Here is a 20,765-nt window from a genome sequence, read left to right on the forward strand (position 1 = left end):
GAATTTTGTTCCAAAACTTTGCAGCCCAAAATTTCAAAGGCTACCAGATATGTATGTGCTATCTATCATCTGGCTACACAATGCAATAGAATTCACCAAGATTCATTATGTTAAAAATGATATAAAACAGGCAGTAGCACATTACACCCATAAATTCAAAATGCATCATTCCTTTTCCTAGTAATTTCCCTCTTTGTTCATAACCTCTTCATTATGCTCATAAAACTTGTTTGCTCATGAATCATGATGTTCCTTCCCAAAAAATCAAAGTCTTCATGTTTCAGTATATTCCATTCACATTGTCACTTTGATGCAAATAGCAATCATATGTAAAAACACAAAGGTTTGCAGAAGTAGAATATATGTGAATATATTCTATTTTTCTTGAAAATGTATACATAAACATATTTGATTTAATGAAGACATACAAATAACTTCTATTAAGGTGTTTCATTACAACAATCATTTGTTAAGTGCTTTCTAAGAACTAGGTGTTGTAGGTAGATAACAGAAATATAGATAAATAAGTTATCACCACACAAATTAAAACCATCTTCTACAGACATACACAATGACTCACACCTGTGATGCCAGCATGATGGGAGGCTGAGGTGGGAGGACTGCTTGAGGCCAGGAGCTTGAGACCAGCCTGGGCAACATAGTGAGACCCTGACTCTAAAAAAACCTAAAAATTGTCCAGATGTGGTGGCATAGGCCTGTAGTTCCAGCTACTTGGAGGCTGAAACAGGAGGATTGCTTGAGCTCAGAAATTCAAGCCTGCAGTGAACTATGATTGTGCCACTGAACTCCAGCCTGGGCAAAAGAGTGAGACTCTGTCTCAAAAAAACAAAACAAAACAAACAAAAAAAAAACTCCACATAGAAAACCACCATCAACCACAAATTATAGTATAGTTGTAAAGTTTGCTTATAATCTACCAGAACTATCAATCATATTTACCATGTTTAGAATCTGAATTTATCTAGAATGGCCTAAATTTCCATAGCTAAACCTCAACATTAAGAAAAGTGTGGAAGACAGCCAACTAGATGCAGCCAGGAAGCCCTTCTCCCACCAAGAGAAGTCAAAATATTGAAAAAGCCATCACACTTTAAACAGATCTTTTGAGGGAAAACACTGATGATTGCTAGAGGGGAAACGCAGACACTGACGCTGAATAGGGTGGAAGCTGGGAAGCCTGCACAGATTCGCCAAGTGCCAAGACCCATTCTTCATCCTGATCAGGTCCTAAGGAAGAGGTGAGTGAAGGAACTGCAGGGCACCACACCCCCGCCATGGACCTCTGGGATCCTAGCTGCAAGAGATCCCATGACCCCCATAAACATTTAAATTGGTGGGGGAAGGCAGCGACAGAGCTTGAGCCTGCATGGAGCCCAGGTTTTACACATGGGGCAACTCCAGCAAAATGTGACCATAGGTACCCGTGCCCCCAGGCTCTCCACTTTGCTCTGAGTCACTCTAGCCCCTGTTGACTGCTGGGTTGGGATACAGCAGGGCTGCCTTTCCTACAGGACTGGGGCCAATCTGATCTGCATGCCCCCTTGTCTCTGGACCCTCCCAAGGACCCAGCCTAGCTGGTCCCATAAGAGCATGCATACAACACAGCCTCCACTGCCCAGCCTGAGTGCTTTGCCAGCAGCCTGAGAGCGCTACAGCCTCCCCAGCACAGCCAGTGCTTGACCCCAAGGGGCTAAAGGAGAAAACCACAGACTCAATCCCAGCCCCCGAGGGTCCAAGCACACACACAATTGAAGGATATCAAGCTGAGATCTGTGACCAGAGATTGATCAAGGGAGGAACCCCCAATCTCAGAACACTGTGAAGAGTGAGATGCAGATTTGTGTTCTGGCACAGGAGCTGGGTGTGCCTCCCTGCCACAGGGCTAGTATGGGAAGGATGTGGCCTTTCTGCTAGCCACAGCCTCTGCCTGAGGGAACTCCATGGCCTGAAACACCTGACAGCCCAGCCATCTGGGTGCAGAAGGCTTGGGACAAACCCAGAGGATCGAGTAAGCTATAGGGTAGCCACCAGGAGACCTAGTCAAGGAAGCACAACCTGGGCAGTCCCCGCAGCCATCTGCTGGGCAAAAAAACCCAAGCTGTGGGCACTACACCAACTGCATAGCCAAAATAATTCCACCGTGCCCTGGGTCCTCTGCCCTTGACCTCCTACACAAACACCACCGATGGACATCACAAAGCACAGAGGACCAGTGGGTCACTAGGGAGTTGTGAGTCTCCCTATCGTTTGGCTCAGGTTTCCCCTAAGAGTGAGAGTAGCACAGCCTGTCAGGGCCCCTCTGGGCCTAAGAAAATGTAGGTGTGTCAACAGTGATCAGAGGGGGCCCCACAAGGCCCAGGAATAAACTTGGCAAGGAAATATATCTCTCACTCCCTGTCTCTCCCACCCCAGAGCACTGCAGCAAACAAGAACAAGCTGAAATAGAAAAGAAGTGCACAGCTGAGGAAGAGTCTGTCAGTCAGCCCTTACTCTTAAGCATCATCTACTGAGCTGCAGCCTGAAATATACCACCAAACAAAAATTCTTTCAGCACGCATCACCCATGAAACACAATGCAAAAATCTAGCCACAAATTAAGTACCCGCACAGAGCCTTGATATTCGGAAAGCACACAGAAGCAAAGTCATGCAACTATATTCAACATACACCACAGTCAAGATCTCAAGGGAAATAAAGAACATAAAAACAAAAAAGCCCCATACAAATGACAACAACTTCAAAGAGATAAAGAAACACCAGCCCTCTTGAATGAGTAAGAATGAGTGGAAGAACTCTGGCAATTAAAAAAGTCAGAGCATCTTATTACTTCCAAAAGACTGCACTGACTCGCCAGCAATGGATCCTAACCAGATTGAAATGGTTGAAGTGACAGACATACAGTTCAGAATCTGGATGGCAAGGAAGCTCAATAAGGTAAGGAGAAAGTTGAAACCTAATCCAAGGAAGCCAATAAAATGATCCAATAGTTGAAAGATAACGTAGACATTTTAAGAAGGAACCAAACTGAACTTCTGGAATTGAAAAAGTCACTACAGGAATTTCATAATACAGTTAGAAGCCTTAAAAACAGAACAAACCAAGCAGAGGAAAGAATCTCAGAGCTCAAAAACTGGTTGTTTGAATCAACCAAGTCAGACAAAAAGAGAGAAAAAAGAATTAAAAAGAAGGAATAAAATATCTGAGAAATATGGGATTACATAAGGAGACCAAACCTACGATTCATTGGCATTCCTGAGGGAAAATGAAGAAGAGTAAACAACTGGGAAAATACATTTGAGAATATAGTCCACAAAAATTTCCCCAGTATTGCTAGAGACATCAGCATGCAAATTCAAGAAATTCAGAGAATCCCTGTGAGATATTATACAAGATGCCCCCAAGACACACAGTCATCAGATTCTGTGAGGTTAACGTGAAAAAAAACAAAAACAAAAACAAAAAAAACTTAAGGGAAGCTAGAAAAAAGGGACTGATTTCTTACAAAGGAGCCCCATAGGGCTAACAGCAGACTTGACTGCAGAAGCCTTGCAAGCCAGAAGAGATTGGGGACCTATTGTCAACATGCTTAAAGAAAAGAAATTCCAAACAAGAATTCCATATCCAGCCAAACTAAACGTTGTAAGTGAAGGATAAATAAAATTCTTCCCAGACAAGCAAATGTTAACAGAACTGGTTACCACTAGAAAAGCCTTATAAGAGGACCTTAAGGGAGTTCTAAACATGGAAACAAAAGAATGATGCCTACTACCACCAACACATATTTAAGTACATACCCCATAGATAGATCCTATAAAGCAACTACACAATCAAGCCTGCCAAACAATCAGCTAAACAACAAGATCAAAACATCACATATCAATATTAACCTTGAATGCAAATAGTCTAAATGGCCCATTAAAAAGGCACAGAGTTGCAAGTTGGATTTTTAAAAAGACCCAAACTTTTGGAGTCTTCAACAGACTCATCTCACATGTAATGACACACAAAGGCTCAAAGTAAAAGGATGGAGAAAGATCTGTCATGCAATTGGAAAACAAAAAAGGGTAGGAGGTTGCTATTCTTATATAAGATAAAATAGACTTTAAACCATCAACTATAAATAAAAGGACAAATAAGGGCATTACATAATGAGTTCAATTCAACAAGAAGGCAAAGAAATTCTGAACTTAAATTTGACAGTTGACCAACTAGACTTGATAGCTACAGAACACTTTGTCCAATAATAACAGAATATACATTCTTCTCATCTGTACATGGAAGATGATCACATACTTAGCCATAAAGCAAGTCTCACTAAATGCAAAAACATCAAAATCATACCAACCATACACTCAGACACAATGTAATAAAAATAAAAGTGAATATCAAGAATAGCTCTCAAAATATGGAAATTAAACAACTTAATCTTGAATGACTTTTGGGTAAACAACAAAATTAAAACAGAAATCAAAAAATTCTTTGAAATTCATTAAAATAGAAACACAACACACCAAAATCTCTGGAATGCAGCAAAAACAATGTTAAGAGGAGAATTTATAAAGCTAAACGCCTACATGAACAAGTTAAGAAAGATCTCAAATTAACAATCTAGAGGAACAACAACAACAACAACAACAACAACAAAACAACTAGAATAACCCCAAAGTAAAGCAGAAGAAAAAATATAACTGGCCGGGCACACAGTGGCTCATGCCTGTAACCCCAGCACTTTGGGAGCCTGAGGCAGGAGGACTTTTTGAGCCCAGGAGTTTGAGACCAGCCTAGGCAAATGTAGAAAGACCTTATATCTACAAAAAATGAAAATATTAGTTGGGTGTGCTGGCATGTGCCTGTAGTCTCAGCTACTCAGGAGCCTGAGGTGGAATGATTGCTTGAGCCTGGGAGGTCAAAGCTGCAGTAAGCTATGATTGCACAATTACAATTTAGCCGATCTAGCCCGGGTGACAGAGTGAGACCCCATTTCTAATATTTTAAAAAATCAATTTTTAAAAATGAAATAACCAAAATCAGAGCAGAACTATATGAAACTGAGACACAAAATCCATACAAAAGATCAATGAAACCAAAAGTTGGTTATGTGAAAGGATGAATAGGATTGATAGAACATTAGCTAGATTAACAAAGGAAAAAAGAAATTAAACAACTTAATCCTGAATTTCAAACTGTTGTAGTATCATCTTTGTCATTTCTGATTGTGATTATTTGAATCATCTCTTAAACCAGGAAGAAACTGAAACCCTGAACAGATGAATAATGAGTTCTGACACATGGGCAAAGGGAGGGGAACATCACACACCAGGGCCTGTCTCGGGGTGGGGAGCTAGGGGAGGGATAGCATTAGGGGAAATACCTAATGTAGATGATGGGTTGATAGGTGCAGCAAACCACCAAGGCGCATGTATACCTATGTAACAAACCTGCACGTTCTGCACATGTATCCCAGAAAGTAAAGTGTAATAATAATAATGAGTCTGAAATTGAATAAGTAATAAAAATCCTATGAATCAATCAAAAAAGACTTAGACTAGATGGAGTCACAGCCAAATTTTACCTGACATACAAAGAAGAGCTTGTGCCAATTCTACTGAATCTATTTCAAAAACTCAAGGAAGAAGGATCCTCCCTAGCTCATTCTATGAAGTGAATATCACCCTGATACTAAAATCTGGCAGAGGCACAACAAAAAAGGAAACCATGGGCCAGCATCCCTGACGAACATAAATCCCAAAATCCTCAACAAAATGCTAGCAAACTGAAGCCGGCAGTACATCAGAAAGTTAATTTACCACGACCAAGTAGGCTTTATTCCTAAGATACAAAGTTGGTTCAACATACGCAAATCAATACGTGTCATTCACCACATAAACAGAATTTTAAAAAATTATATGGTCATCTTGGTAAATCTGGAGAAAGCTTTCTATAAACTCCAACCTTCCTTCATGATTAAAAAAAAAACCTCAACAAACAAGGCATCAAAGGAACATACCTCAAAATAGTAAGAGCCATCAATTACAATCCCACAGCCAATATCATACTGAATGGGCAAAAGCTGGAAGCATTCCCCTTGAGAACCAAAACAAGACAAGGATGTCCACTCCTATTCAACATAGTACTGGAAGTCCTAGCCAGAGCAATCAGGTAAGAGAAAGAAATAAATGACATCCAAATAGAAGAAAAAGTCAAACTATCTCTGTTTACTGATAATACGATTCTATACCTTGAAAACCCTAAATCTGCCACCAAAGCCTCCTAGAACTGATAAAGGACTTCAGTAAATTTTCAGGATACAAAATCAATGTATAAAAAATAGTAGCATTTCTGTACACCAATAATGTTCAAGCTGAGAGCCACATCAAATATGTAATCCCACTTACTATAGTCACAAAAAGAAAAAATATCTAGAAATATATCTAACCAAGTAAGTGAAATATTACTACAAGGAGAACTACAAAACATGGTTGAAAGAAGCCATAGATGACACCAATAAATAAAAAAGCATTTTATGCTCATAAATTGGAAGAATCAATATTGTTCAAATGGCCACACTGCCCAAGGCAATTTACAAATTCAATGCTATTCCTATCAAAGCACCAATGCCATTTTTCACAGATTTAGAAAAAAAAAAAAAAACTATTCTAAAATTCATACGAAACAGAAAAAGAGCCTGACTAGCCAAAGCAATTCTAAGCAAAAAGAACAAAGCTGGAAGTATCACATTATCCAACATCAAGCTATTCTACAAGGCTACACTAAACAAAATATGGTGCTAGTATAAAAACAGAAACATAGACAAACAGAACAGAATAGAGAACCCAGAAATAAAACTGCACCCCTACAGCCATCTGATCTTCAACAAAGTCAACAAAACTAAGCAATGGAAAAGGATTCCCTATTCAATAAATCGTGCTGGGAGAACTGGCTATCCATATGCAGAAAGACGAAACGAGACCCCTATATATCTCCATATACAAAAATCAACTCAGGATGGATTAAAGACTTAAATATAAGACCTCAAACTGTAAAAATTTTAGAAGAAAACCTAAGAAATACCCTTCTCAACATCAGTCTTGGCAAAGAATTTATGGCTAAGTCCTCAAAGCAATTGCAATGAAAACAAAAATTGACAAGTGGGACCTAATTAAACTAAAGAGCTTCTGCACAGCAAGATAAACTATCAACAGAGTAAACAGACAACTTACAGTCTGGAGAAAGTACCCACAAACTACACATCTGACGAAAGCCTAATATCCAGAATCTACAAGGAACTTAAACAAATCAACAAACAAAACACAAATGACCCTATTAATAAGCAGGCAAAGTACAAGAACAGACACTTCTCACAGGAAGGCATACAGGCAACTAGCAAACTTATGAAAAAAATGCTCATTATCACTAATCATCAGATAAATGCAAATCAAAACCACAATAAGATGCCATCTACCACCCATCAGAATGGCTTTCATTAAAAAGTCAAAAAATAACAGGTCTTGTTGGGGCTGCAGAGAAAAGCTAATGCTTCCACACTGTTGGAAATGTAGATTAGTTCAGCCACTGCGGAGAGCAGTTTGAAGACTTCTCAAAGAAGTAAAAGTTGAGCTACCATCCAACACAGCAACCCCATTACTGGATACCAAAAGAAAAATAAATCTTTCTACCAAAAAGACCCATGTGTCCATATGTTAATTACAGCACTATACGCAATAGCAAAAACATAGAATCAACACAGATTCCTATCAATGGTGGATTAGATAAAGAAAATGTACTACATACACACCTTGGAATAATATGCAGCCATAAAAAATAACGGAATCATGTCCTTTGCAACAATCTGAATGCAGTTGAAGGCCATTATCCTAAGTGAACTAATATAGGAACAACAACGACAGCAAATAAATACTGTTTGTTTTTACAAACTTACAAATATTCTCACTTGTAAATAAGAGCTAAATATTGGGTACATATGGATGTAAAAATGGGAACATTAGACACTGGGGAATACGTGATGGAAAAGTAGGGAGGGAGATAAGCATTGAAAAACTACGTATTTGTTACTATGCTCACTTCTTGGGTGACGGTTCAGTCATATTCCGAACCTCAGCATCATGTCGTATACCTTTGTAACAAGCCTGCACTTGTATCCCCAGAATCTACAATAAAAGTTGAAAAAGAAATAGAAAAGTCTGGTTGGTTTTTACATCTCTTTCATCAAGTCATTGTCTTGCTCAACATCTTCTAATGGGTCTCAAAGTTTGTAAACTGAAAGCCCAAGTCATTAGTTTTGCCATTATTATGCAATCTTTTTCTATTTCTCCCCAAGATAAAACCTTAATTCTTACAAATGTGCTCTACACACTTTCCTGAAACTAACCTTCATTTATTTTCATTCTGAGTTTTTAATTATTCTTTCTTCAGCCTGGAAGGTTTCTCTCATCTTTGAATCTATTCAGTTATTCTAAAACTACTTATTAAGTGCTGGTAATCATTTCATTTTCCTTCTGAGAAGCGTAAAGAATCTCTAAAATTATCTTGACAAATGACTGTTTTCTAAAATTTGTTTAAATTATAATAAAAGGAAGGGATTTTCATGAAATCGATTCTTAGCTATGAGTTGAGATTTTGAGTCTTTGTGTCTTTTGTGATCAATGTTGATAAGTGTTCTATAACTGCTTGAAAATATAGTATGTTAGCTTTGTATATAGTAGATATCATCAGTGTTCTAAGTTATGTTTAGATATTGCTACTAATTTTTGTTCCTAATCTTTCTGGGAAAGCAGTATTAAAATTTCTTGCTATAATTGGATTTATGTAAATATATCCTTATAATTCTCTCAATCTTGTTTTATTCTTCAGCAGCTATTTTGTTAGGTATATAAATGTTCATGAATTTTAAATTCAGGTAAATTACAATTTTTATCATTAAGTATGATCTAATGATATGCGATTACACTATAATATTCTTACATCATCCTTATCTTGATCAGTATAACTTAGTTGATATATTTGTTTACCTATCGACCTTCCACCTTTCAGTGTCATAATGTTTCAGATATACCTCTTATAAATAGCATATAGCTAGATTTTAAAATTCAATCTTATGTCTTCAAATAGACTATTTATTGTTTTTATTAATATGTTTAAATTTATTTCTGATGAGTTATTTTATATTTTCTCTTTCCCAAGCCTTTTCTCTGTCTTTTTAATCCATCCCCGCTTCCATTTTGTGTATTGATCCAGTTTTCTTTATCCACTTTTTTTCTTCTCCTAGTGTGGAAGGATCTTTCTGTTAGTATTTCATCTTAATTGTTAACATGCACTCTTGACTTAACAGAATTCACAGTATCACTCTCCACCTAAAAAATGAGGCATGTAAAATAATTTAATTATTTTCTCTCTCCTTATAACTCTTCTATTAATATTGTCTAACATTCTACTTTTTTCTTACTTTAAAGTTGTTCAATCCTTAATTTAGTAATCTAAGTTTATTCATATTTATCAACATGTTTAAAACTTTCTTTGTTCAAATTTGCTTTTTGCAAATCACATCTTTCTTATTGGATCAAATTCTTACTTACTGAAACACATCTATTTGTAGTTCTTTCATCAAATATTCCTGAATAAAGCTCTATTCTTTGCCTAAAAATGGTTTTATTTTACCATGTCAGATAATTTAGCTGGATGTAAAATTGAAGGAAATCAGTTATTTTTCCTTAACATCCTAAATATATTTCATTGTCTTCTGTCTGACGTAAAGTTTACTGCAAGTATAATTGCTGCACATTTGAAGGTAATCTGCAAATTACTTGTGAATGAAAGATTTTTGTCTCTGACTTTCAATGTTGTGATCACAATGAAGAGTACAGATTTATTTTTTAAATCGTATTTTGGAATCAATATACTTCTCATTCTGAAATTGTGTGACTTTTTTATTTCTGGATAATTCTATCGTTACCTTTTCAAAAGTTTCCTTTAGCTCACTCTTTCCCACCTGCCTTTCTGGAACTCCTACTGGATAGACACTAGACATTTGCATTGTAGCCTCCATGTCTCATAACCATACGTAAATCTGTTTATTCCCACATACCTACTTTCTAATCTTCCAATTCTACCTCTGGTTGTGTCTAATCAGTTTTTAATCCACTCATCTAAGGACCCTAAATCCAGGCCCTCTCGAGGGGAGTAGAAAAGGATAATGATAATGAAAGGACAGATGGGTGGGTAGCTTCTGAGTTAGGGTATTTTTTCTTACCCTAGTTCATGTCGAACAGATGTTTGTTTCAAATTATTTGCTATACCACACTTTATGCTCCATGCACTTTCAGGATATATATTATCTTTCTATAAAAAATACTCAACAGTAAATAATCAATAAGTTAATAGTTGCTCATGTTAAACATGTTAAACATTTCTTGTCATAAACTCTTCTTTCATCTTTAATTTTTTAATATAAAATGATTAACATTTTAACGAACATTTTTACCCATACTTTTTTTCTTTATTCTATTCTTTCTTTTTAGATTTCTTTGTTTTCCTTTCAACTGCATCTTAGCTTCTTTAGTCACTATATTTGAAACTTTTATGTCATAAGTTAAAATAGGCAATGTGATTTTTTCACTTGTTTCTTTCTAAATACTAGTGAGTATCTTTGTAACCTCGAACACATCATTTTAAAATTTAAATTGTAAGAAGGCAGAAAAAGCAGTTTTAAGACATTACAAGCAGTGATTTCTGTTTCTCAAGCACACTTGAGCAATCTCAAGATGGAAATAAATTGAACACTTCTATCAATTGAAATCTTTCTCATGGGCTAGATTCCAGATTTAATACTATTCATAATTGCCTTCTATATAAGTTATTTTTAACCTATACTTACTAGACTTTTTACAAGAATTTAAAACACATGGCTTAGTTTCTGGCTACAATTATAAATCAAATTATATGCAAAAAGAAAAAAAAATGTATAATATGTTTTAGAATATTTTATACAGACAAGCAAAAAGAATCAGAGTTGATTATACACGTGACAAAAGAAAATCAGTGAAAGTTTGTACAAGAATGGAAGGGACACGTGAAAACCATGCTAACTATCAGTAACATAACTAATGATAATATAATTATCCAAGTGCTATCATTGAATTATATTAGGTATATAGTGCACTTTATGTTTCTATTTTACTTTAACTACCAGTTCAGTTTTAAAACAGATATATAGACCAATGGAACAGAACAGAGGTCTCAGAAATAATGCCACACATCTACAAATATCTGATCTTTGACAAACCTGACAAAAACAAGCAACTGGGAAAGGATTCTCCATTTAACAAATGGTATTGGGAAAACTGGCTAGCCATATGCAGAAAACTGAAACTGGACCCCTTCCTTACACCTTATACAAAAATTAACTCAAGATGGATTACAGACTTAAACGTAAGACCTAAAACCATAAAATCCCTAGAAGAAAACAGGCAATACCATTCAGGCCGTAGGCATGGGCAAAGACTTCATGACTAAAATACCAAAAGCAATGGCAACAAAAGCCAAAACTGACAAATGGGATCTAATTAAACTAAAGAACTTCTGCATAGCAAAAGAAACTATCATCAGAATGAAAAGGCAACCTACAGGAGAAAATTTTTACAATCTATCCATCTGACAAAGAGCTAATATCCAGAATCTACAAGGAACTTAAACAAATTTACAAAAAAAAAATTCAAAAAGTGAGCAAAGGATATGAACAGACACTTCTCAAAAGAAGACATTTATGTAGCCAACAAACATATGAAAAAAAGCTCATCATCACTGATCATTAGAGAAATGCAAATCAAAACTACAATGAGATACCATCTCATGCCAGTTAGAATGGTGATCACATTTAACTTTTTAAACGTTTGTTTTTACTATTTAATTTTATACTCACAGGTTTTTGAACTCATTGGTTTTATGTTTTATCAACTAGTACCATGAGCATAAAATAAGTGACTAGCTTTTTAAATAATTTTGCATGTCATTTATTGCTAGTTTGCTTAAATAATCCTATACTGATTTACCATAGGAAAGTTGCAATATCAAATATGAAGTATCAGTTTAAATCTGAAATAACTTAGATGTGGCTATATCAAATTATATTCAGCTTTAAAACAAACCAGTTTGTTATTAATCCCAACATTTCCTTCTAGAAATAATACAGAATTATTTTAGTCAGTTACAGAATCACTAAGATCTGGAAATGTATAAGTTTTTTGTTTTTTGTTTTTTGTTTTTTGTTTTTCTTTTGAGACGGAGTCTCGCTCTGCAGCCCAGGCTGGAGGGCAGTGGCACAATCTCGGCTCACCGAAAGCTCCGCCTCCCAGGTTCAGGCTATTCTTCTGCCTCAGCCTCCCTAGTAGCTGGGACTACAGGCGCCTGCCACCACACCCGGCTAATTTTTTGTATTTTTAGTAGAGACGGGGTTTCACCATGTTAGCCAGGATGGTCTTGATCTGCTGACCTCGTGATCTGCCCACCTCGGCCTCCCAAAGTGCTGGGATTACAGGCATGAGCCACCGTGCCCGGCCGGAAATGTATAAGTTTTAAGAAAAAGGCCTTTACATAGCTTGAGTTAGTCAAAAGATAAAAGTTAAAAGACTTTTTATCTTTAAGAAACTCTGAAAATTTTATCAATTTCTTCTCTAGATAAAGAAGTTAAATTGAGTTAAAAAGATAGCTGAAATCAGAAAGAGAATCACAACCCATGTCCATGCTCAGTATTTACTTGTTGTGTATCCAAATAATCTCAGGTTTGGGGTTTCCTTCTGCCCGACAGGTGAAATAGACAGTATTTCCTGATGGTACCTCCACATCTTGGGGCTCAAAAGTAATTCGGGGGCTCTCTGCAACAAAAGAATTATTAATATATTTTTCAAAGATACAAAATTATGGCCTTCTAAGATGCTGAGAAAGAGATATAGGCAATTTAAATTTATTTCTACATTAAAGTTTTACACATCGAACTGCATTTACCCAGTAATACATGCACCAGGTTAGAGATTAGACATATATTTGACTTATACTTTAGAAGTTTGAAAGATTCACTGCACGAAGGGATCTCCAATGAAGTAAATTAAGTAAATTTTCCTGTGCTTTTATTTCTAGGAGCTCAACACAACCATATTTATGGAAGGAGTTTTATTTTATGGATCAATTTTTCAAACCAAGTACTTAAACTGAGCTTGCAATTTTGCAGGCACTCTTCCTAGACAATTAGCCATCTAAGCACCCAACCACCCACTTTACACAATTTACAACAAGTGATATGTCTAGACCTCAAACCTGGTTGAGCAAAATTCTTATCTATATAAATGAATGATTCCATCTTCCAATAATAATTGAGTGGTAAAACATGAAAACACTTAAATTATTTTAATAAGAAGATGGAGTGATTGATTTTGTAATGAATCAGGTAATTTTATCGAACTTAAATTATAAAGAACAATGCACAAAAGGAACTTTTAGTTTTCTATAGTTTCACTTAATTCCCTTTAAACCTTTCTAAGTAACAAAACTCTTCTTTTTATAAGTGCCTTATCTGAAATTACCTGTCATTAACCATGACTATTATGTCTGTAGAACATTCCGTAGATCTTTACTAATCTTGCATACTTCATTGAAAGTCCATATAATTAATATCTTGGCTTTATTCTCTTTAGATAAGTGATTTTATTCATTTATGTAATTAAAAAAAATAATTCAACATCAGCTATGTGCCAGACAAGGCACTAGGACTAGTGATGAAGCAATGTTCAAAATAGACAAGGTCTCTGTACCAAATGGTTCACAGTTTCATTGAAGCAGTTGAAAATAAACACACACACAAACACACACGCGCGCACACACACACACACACACACACACACATATTAACATGGGCAGCAACTGCTTAGATGGAAAATAAATGATGTTTTGATGGATTATAAAAAGGAACCTGATTCAGTATGCAGGGATAGGTAGGACAGTGGGAAGGGGGTTTAAATGAAGGCTTTCCATGGAATTCATATTTAAGAGGAGAACCATGAAAAGAAGTAGAATCAGAACACTGTAGGCAGGAAAGACAGCATGTAAAAAGTCCTTGGGTTGAAGAAAGACTTAAGAACTTCCAAGAATGGAGAACACTGAAGTGGCTACAACACTGAGAAAAGAGTAAGTGACTGGAGGAGCACAGTGTAGCCAGGAAGGACTGTACAAAAAGAATCAACAACATTAAGAATTGTGTGTTTTATTTTAAGGTAGGAACCTATATAAGGATTATGGGTGAACAAATGATGTAATAAGATGTGTTTTTAAACAATTTTTCCAAACATAAAGGAGCAAGAAAAATGAAAGCTGGAATATCAGTTAAGATGTGAAGCAATCCAGCCAAACTTGACTGTGGTTTGAACTAGAAGTTAGTAGTAAAGATGGGAGCTATGGACAAGCTTGAGAATTTTTGGCAGTAAAGACCAAGTCAATTTTCTTCTCAATTTGAATATAAATTAATTATATTGATGTGATTTTTAATTACTTGTTTAGAGAAATTCAAAAAATGACTTGCCAGTGAGAGAGTGGAAAGCAAATTTTTGCTGTAATTACAGCAGTCATGTGAGCGAATCTCCAAAACACTGATTTATCACACACAAGCACACACACACAAGGGTGTTCATTTTTTTCTATTTAACCCGAAATACAAGAATAGAGATACATAGAGATATATCCTTATATTCACTTGAAAAGCTTTAAATGAAAATCAAATAATATTGTAATCAGCCACAATAAATTATTTAGGTAAAGCCTATTGTGTTAGTAAGGTTGTCAGAATATAACCATATGCTTATTAAATCCAAGGCTTCCATTATTTAAAAATTTACAATGAGACAGTAAGACTGATTTTCATTATTTTAGTCATATTCATGATCCCATTATACATTTAAAAAATCAATTACGGGATTTGTTGAGGGGCTTTCTCAGCAATAAATATTAGCAATTATTTGATCTAAAGTTGAAACCCCTAACTTATTGATTATTAACACTAAGTCATACCAAGGAATAAGTGGAGATTTTAATGTTGGATACCACTTCTGGTGACCTTGTTGAAAATCAGTTTTCTCAATATTTTTCCCCTGAAATTATGGAAATTAGATTAAATGTTCCTCGAAGACTCTTTCAGCTCTTAATTTTATGTTGATAAAACCATCTTTAAATGAAAATGCAGATGATGGAAAGAAAATTGGCAATACTTTTACCACATTCCTTAAAAACACTTTCCAATAACACGTTCTTCTAAAATGCATATTATATAATAAACCTTTACAGAAAGAGAGCAAATGAGAGACATTTCTATGTTATGTACACATTGAAATTTACGTACGGCAATTGAATTCCTCTACTGTTACTGAAGCAACTGCACGTCCTTGGAGTCTCCTGGGATATTCACATGTAGCCGCAGCCTGGGTGTGGCCGTGTTGGGCAAAGCCTTGTAAAAGCTCCCCCAGCCACATCAGATCACAGTCACAAACCAGGACGTTGGAATCCAGACGCCTAGGAATGCAGGCAAGAAGTACAACTGTTAAAAGGGACTATTAATTTATATGATAAATCTTTTGAGTGGTAATATTTAATTTCCCCCTGATTTACCTTGTCTGTTACATTTTTGACTCCAGTATTCTATTAACCAATAAACAGATTTTAAGAATCACTTAACTTGTTGCATATCTTGCACAAAGTAGACACATTTTCATATTAACCATGTTTTTGAGAAGTCACTTTAAAACTGGAAAAGCAGTTTTCCCTTAATGTGCACTATGTCTATTACAAATAAATAATTGTGAGGTGAAACGAATCCTTATTTGTTTTAGAGAAATGTAGAATTAAAACTGTAAGTATGGCCAGGTGCAGTGGCTCACGCCTATAATTCAAGCGCTTTGGGAGGCCTAGGCAAAAGCATCACTCGAGGCCAGGAGTCTGAGACCAGCCTGGGCATTCTAGCAAAGTTCCATCTCCAAAGATAAAAATTTTCTTTAATTTCTTTATGGTTTCAACTTTTATTCTAGATTCAGGGGGTACATGTGCAGTTTGTTACCTGGGTATATTGCATAATGCTGAGGTTTGCGGTCCTGTTGATCCCATCACCAACATACTCAACATAGTACCCAACAGTTTTACAACCCTCACTCCCCTCCCTCCCTTCCCTCACCAGTAGTCCCTAGTGTCTATCATTGTCATTTTTATAACTATGAGTATCCAATATTTAGATCCCACTTATAAGTGAGAACATATGGTTTTTGGTTTACTGTTCCTGCATTAATTCACTTAGGATAATGGCCTTCAGTTATAGACATGTTGGGCAAAGGACATTATTTCATTATTTTTTATGGCTATATATACAATTTTTTTAGTTAGCCAGGCATGGTGGCACCCGCCTGTAGTCCCACCCACTTGGGAGGCTGAGGTGGGAGAACCACTTGAGCCCAGGAGTTGGAGGCTGCAGTGGGCTGTGAAGGCATCACTGCACTCCAGCCTGGGTGACAAAGTGAGACCCTGTCCCAAAAGCAAAAACAAACAAACAAACAAAAAAGCTGTAAGTATGGAAGGGTTCCAGTTTGCTTTGTTTATGTGTTATAGAACAAGGAAGCTGTAATGCGGTGGTGGTATTTCAATATTTTTGGATTACTCAAAAGAGTGGTAGAAGCTTTGCTGCCCAAAGGAGGCTTATAAATGTGATGTGTGATCCACGCAGCTCCCCCAGGAAGTTGGCTTTTTTCTTTTGTAAACTCCTTGGCATTAATATGGATAGGCATGTGTTCTCTGTGTTTTCCATTTGCTCTAAAGGACAGAAGCCAAGCTTTCCTTTTTTGTAATGCTCAAAGTCCCGGTTAGAAGGTCCCCCTCTGGAATTGCCACATACAGACTGTAATAGGAAGGCAATGGCTCTTTTCATTTCTTTATGATGTTTCCTAATATAGGCACACAAGTTATTCATTTTTGCCAAGGTTTACTGTGCTTCACTAATTTTTTCTAGCATATTTTTCCTCATGAAATAAAATAGATCACCAAAGAGATTTATGTGTATGTACCTCCATTCTTGCCAAAAGATGTCTGGCAAAAAGGTATAGAAATGATTAATACTTTTTTCATTTCTCCCAGTGGGTTAAAAAGGGAGCTTTTGCTAAGTGGAATTCACAAGTCTGTCTATGGTGGCAACTGGATCACACTCTATGCAAGGAAGTCCAGCAATGAAACAGTAATGTGAACATATTTACAATAGGTGTTAGATTGCTTCTACCTGATTGTAAGAAGTAGTGTCCTATGTGACTGGAGGAGAATACAAAATGCCACAATTTTAATAACTTTTAATCAAAATTATTCATGAACAAAAGTCCTTACAAATATGGAAAACAAGCACACAAACATAAATTAAATCTAAAGATATCAATTTGCAAATAAAAATATCACTTCATTGTATTAATTTAGAAATTTGCATCAATGTCATGATACTGGAAGAGACAAACCTGAAAGTAAAAAATTGTGCTATTCTCTAGACGTAGAAATTAAAACACTTCCTAAAACAACTGTATACATTTTAATAAAATTAAGAAAGTCTTATTATCTGACAGTTTCATAAAATGTTTTGTAGATACCCAATTCATATGACTAATTTTTATAACTGTATCTAAATTTTATTATATTACCCTGAAAATGATAGCTATATTTAGTAGCTTTAAATTGCTAAAGGGAAAAAGATTTGCACTTATTGAAAAGTTAGTTAACCATATAGATATTATTTGCTTAATGTTTCCAACAAGACTTCACACTAACGTGAGAATATAAAGCCATGGCTAAAGTAGGGAATTCTGTCAGCCTTGTCGGGAGTGAAGTGTAAGTCGTAAAAGTCAACTAGCACTTGTTCAGGAGAGCGCTGTTGGTTCAGCGGGCCTTGGCTGTTCCTTGTCACTGACTGATTTATTGTACCAGCTACATGGCTATAAAACAGATCTTGTTCAATAGTATTGTGTTCAACATTCACATTTACATTTTGAGTTTAATTTCTTGTAATTTTCTCAAAAAGGAACATACAAGAACTTACTCCTCTAAATATAAAGGAGTAAGTTCTCGCTTCAGCATCACCATGACGTTCGTCTAAATTGAACATAAGCAAGGATGTGAATATACATCCCCTGGGAGCATCCCGAGCATGGCAGCCTCACCATGCAGTTGTCCCATTTCCCAGAGTCATCACTGCTTACTCATCGCCTTCCCTCAGTTATACCTTCCCTTATGCGTCCTCATGCTTATGTGTTTTGGTAACAACTAAGCACAAGATTTCATTTCTTTCTAATTATTATTTTCAATTTAAGATACTCATCCATAGTGGAGTTGCAAAACATGAAGAAAACAACAAAAGGATACAGATTTTCACTTGCCAATTGAAAAACTCCTTTTGTGTTTGGAAAATAATCTAGTAGTAAAACTATACTTTCATATGATAATCTGAGTAATCTTTATAAATAATTTTCAAATTTATCATGAGAAAACGTTTTCAAAATTTTGCCTATAATTTAGAGCCATGATTATTGAAAACTAAGAAGCAATAGGGTCAATCAATAAGAAAGATGTTTCTTATGAACTTTTATTAGACTATACTAAATATTGAATACACTATGTTTAAAATCATTATTTTACTGTTCTCCATTTTGAAAGTGCTCTTACATCAAATATCATACCAAGTATAATAAATGAAAGCCCCTCTGATGGTATGCAGTCAAGAATCACAGCACTAAAATAATTACTCACTTGCACATATTCTCTGCTCAATGAAAAATTTCAAAGGAAAAAAGTGGTGCCAGGTAAATTAATCTTTTCCATTTGAAAACAGTAACACCTCACTTGTACTTACACAATCCCTTTCACTTAGAGATCCAAAAACACTTTTAAACAAAACAAAATCAAGAACATTTTATTGATTTTTATAGTCCACTTGTGAAGGGTGTGATTGTCATGAGTTAGAAACGGTATGACAGATGGAGAACCCAGCGTTGGATGACCTTCATAGTGCCAAGCCTGGAGTCAAGGGCAGAATTCCCGCTGCTTTCTCTGCCCTCACATGCTATCAGTGAGTGGACACTCCTCAGTTGAAAAACTTTATTGTTGAAGGTGGAATTTATTTAATAGTAGGCGTAGCCCTCTATTGCTCTCCTATATTCTGTTGTTCTCATCTAAATTGTAGTCTAAATAAGACAAAAGTTGAGGATTTGGAATAAACAGATGCCCAGTTTCCACCCCATCTTGGACCCATCAGGATTTCATGGACCCTGAGCAGTTTGCTCAAATCATCTGTGTGTCAGTTTCCCACAAAATAAGTTCATAAAATAAAGATACTTCATCAAAATAACACACTAAAAAAATCATCTGAAAACATTTGGATGCACAGTGCATGCATGTAAGGTGCATACTGGCACATCACTGTAAGGAGAACTCCCTCAGCCTCTTTATTGGCAGTTATTTTTGCATGTGTGTTCCAGCAATGGAGTGAATGCTGTTTCAGTAAATGTAAGAGGAGGCTGGAACAAAAAAGCTGCTACTAAGATTTAACAGGAAAGAATAATAAAAAGAGATTAGAAAAAACTAAGGGATTTGGCACTTCAAAACTTTCTCTGAGTCACAGAAGGCAAAAATGACCCAGATAGAAATTTATATAGACAAGAAACACTGCATGGGAATTATAATTGCAAATATACAAAGACAGTGATTCTAACCGTATTTGATGTAACAAATTCAAAAAAAGAGAGAAAACAGACAAGTAGAAAATAATACACAATATTTCTCCCACCACCAAAATGGAACATCCTATGACCCTGTTACAAAATGTCTTGGCATTTTGCATATCCCACATAGGACTGAAAAACAAGAATAAATGGATGTGTTATTCCAAATGGCTGGTGCAGCCAGTTCTGACAAGTAAGAAAACTTTGGCAGTCATCATGGATGGAACTGGAAGCCACTATCTTTAGTGAAATAACTCAGAAACAGAAAGTCAAATACCTCATGTTTTCAAGCTTACAAGTGGGAGCTAAATAATGCATACACATGGATATAGGGAGTGAAATAATAGACATTGGAGAATCAGAAAAGTGAGAGGGTGGAGTGGGCGTGAGGCATGAGAAATTATCTAATGGGTGCAGTGTACACCATTAGGGTGATGGCTACACTAAAAACCCAGATTTCACCACTATGCTATATATCCATGTAACAAATCTACACTCGTACCACTTTACAGATAGATTAGATAGATAGATAGATAGATAGATAGATAGATAGATAGATAGATAGATAGATAGATATGGTCAGTTGATGACCATATCCAAGACTTTTGAGGGCTTAGATACAGTCAAAGAACATCAAGAAGACTGGGAAGCAGCATTATGTGTGTCTGACATGAGAATTACCAAGAGAGTAGGAAATAAAGACTTGAAGAAAAGGATTAGGAGTGGATGAAATGTCTCCTTGATTAAACTCAAAGATTACGAGCGTTATTTCTGGGCACCAGTTGGGCCTGGATTTATTTTCCTCAGGGCTCTGATTTTTACTTAATCATAACATTCTCTTGCTCATGGACCTGTGTCTAGGAACACAATATTAGAAGAGCAACCACAACAAAAGTGGCCTCTGTATTAGGCCATTCTTGAATTGCCATAAAAAAATAACTAAGACTGGGTAAT

General features: G+C 35.9%; 1 protein-coding gene across 1 annotated transcript in view; it reads right to left on the reverse strand.

Annotated features, from left to right (window-relative positions):
* The window catches only part of PXDNL (peroxidasin like), a 504,118-nt gene that overhangs the window by 148,836 nt on the left and 334,517 nt on the right, over positions 1 to 20,765 (reverse strand). Inside the window, exons 7-8 of the mRNA XM_015145355.3 lie at positions 15,419 to 15,588; positions 12,791 to 12,908 (exon numbers count right to left, since the gene is read on the reverse strand). Coding sequence (XP_015000841.3) covers positions 12,791 to 12,908; positions 15,419 to 15,588 — 288 coding nt within the window. The remainder of the gene's footprint in view (positions 1 to 12,790; positions 12,909 to 15,418; positions 15,589 to 20,765) is intronic.

Source organism: Macaca mulatta, chromosome 8, assembly GCF_049350105.2.
Source record: "Macaca mulatta isolate MMU2019108-1 chromosome 8, T2T-MMU8v2.0, whole genome shotgun sequence".
In the NCBI taxonomy this organism is placed as follows: domain Eukaryota; kingdom Metazoa; phylum Chordata; class Mammalia; order Primates; family Cercopithecidae; genus Macaca; species Macaca mulatta.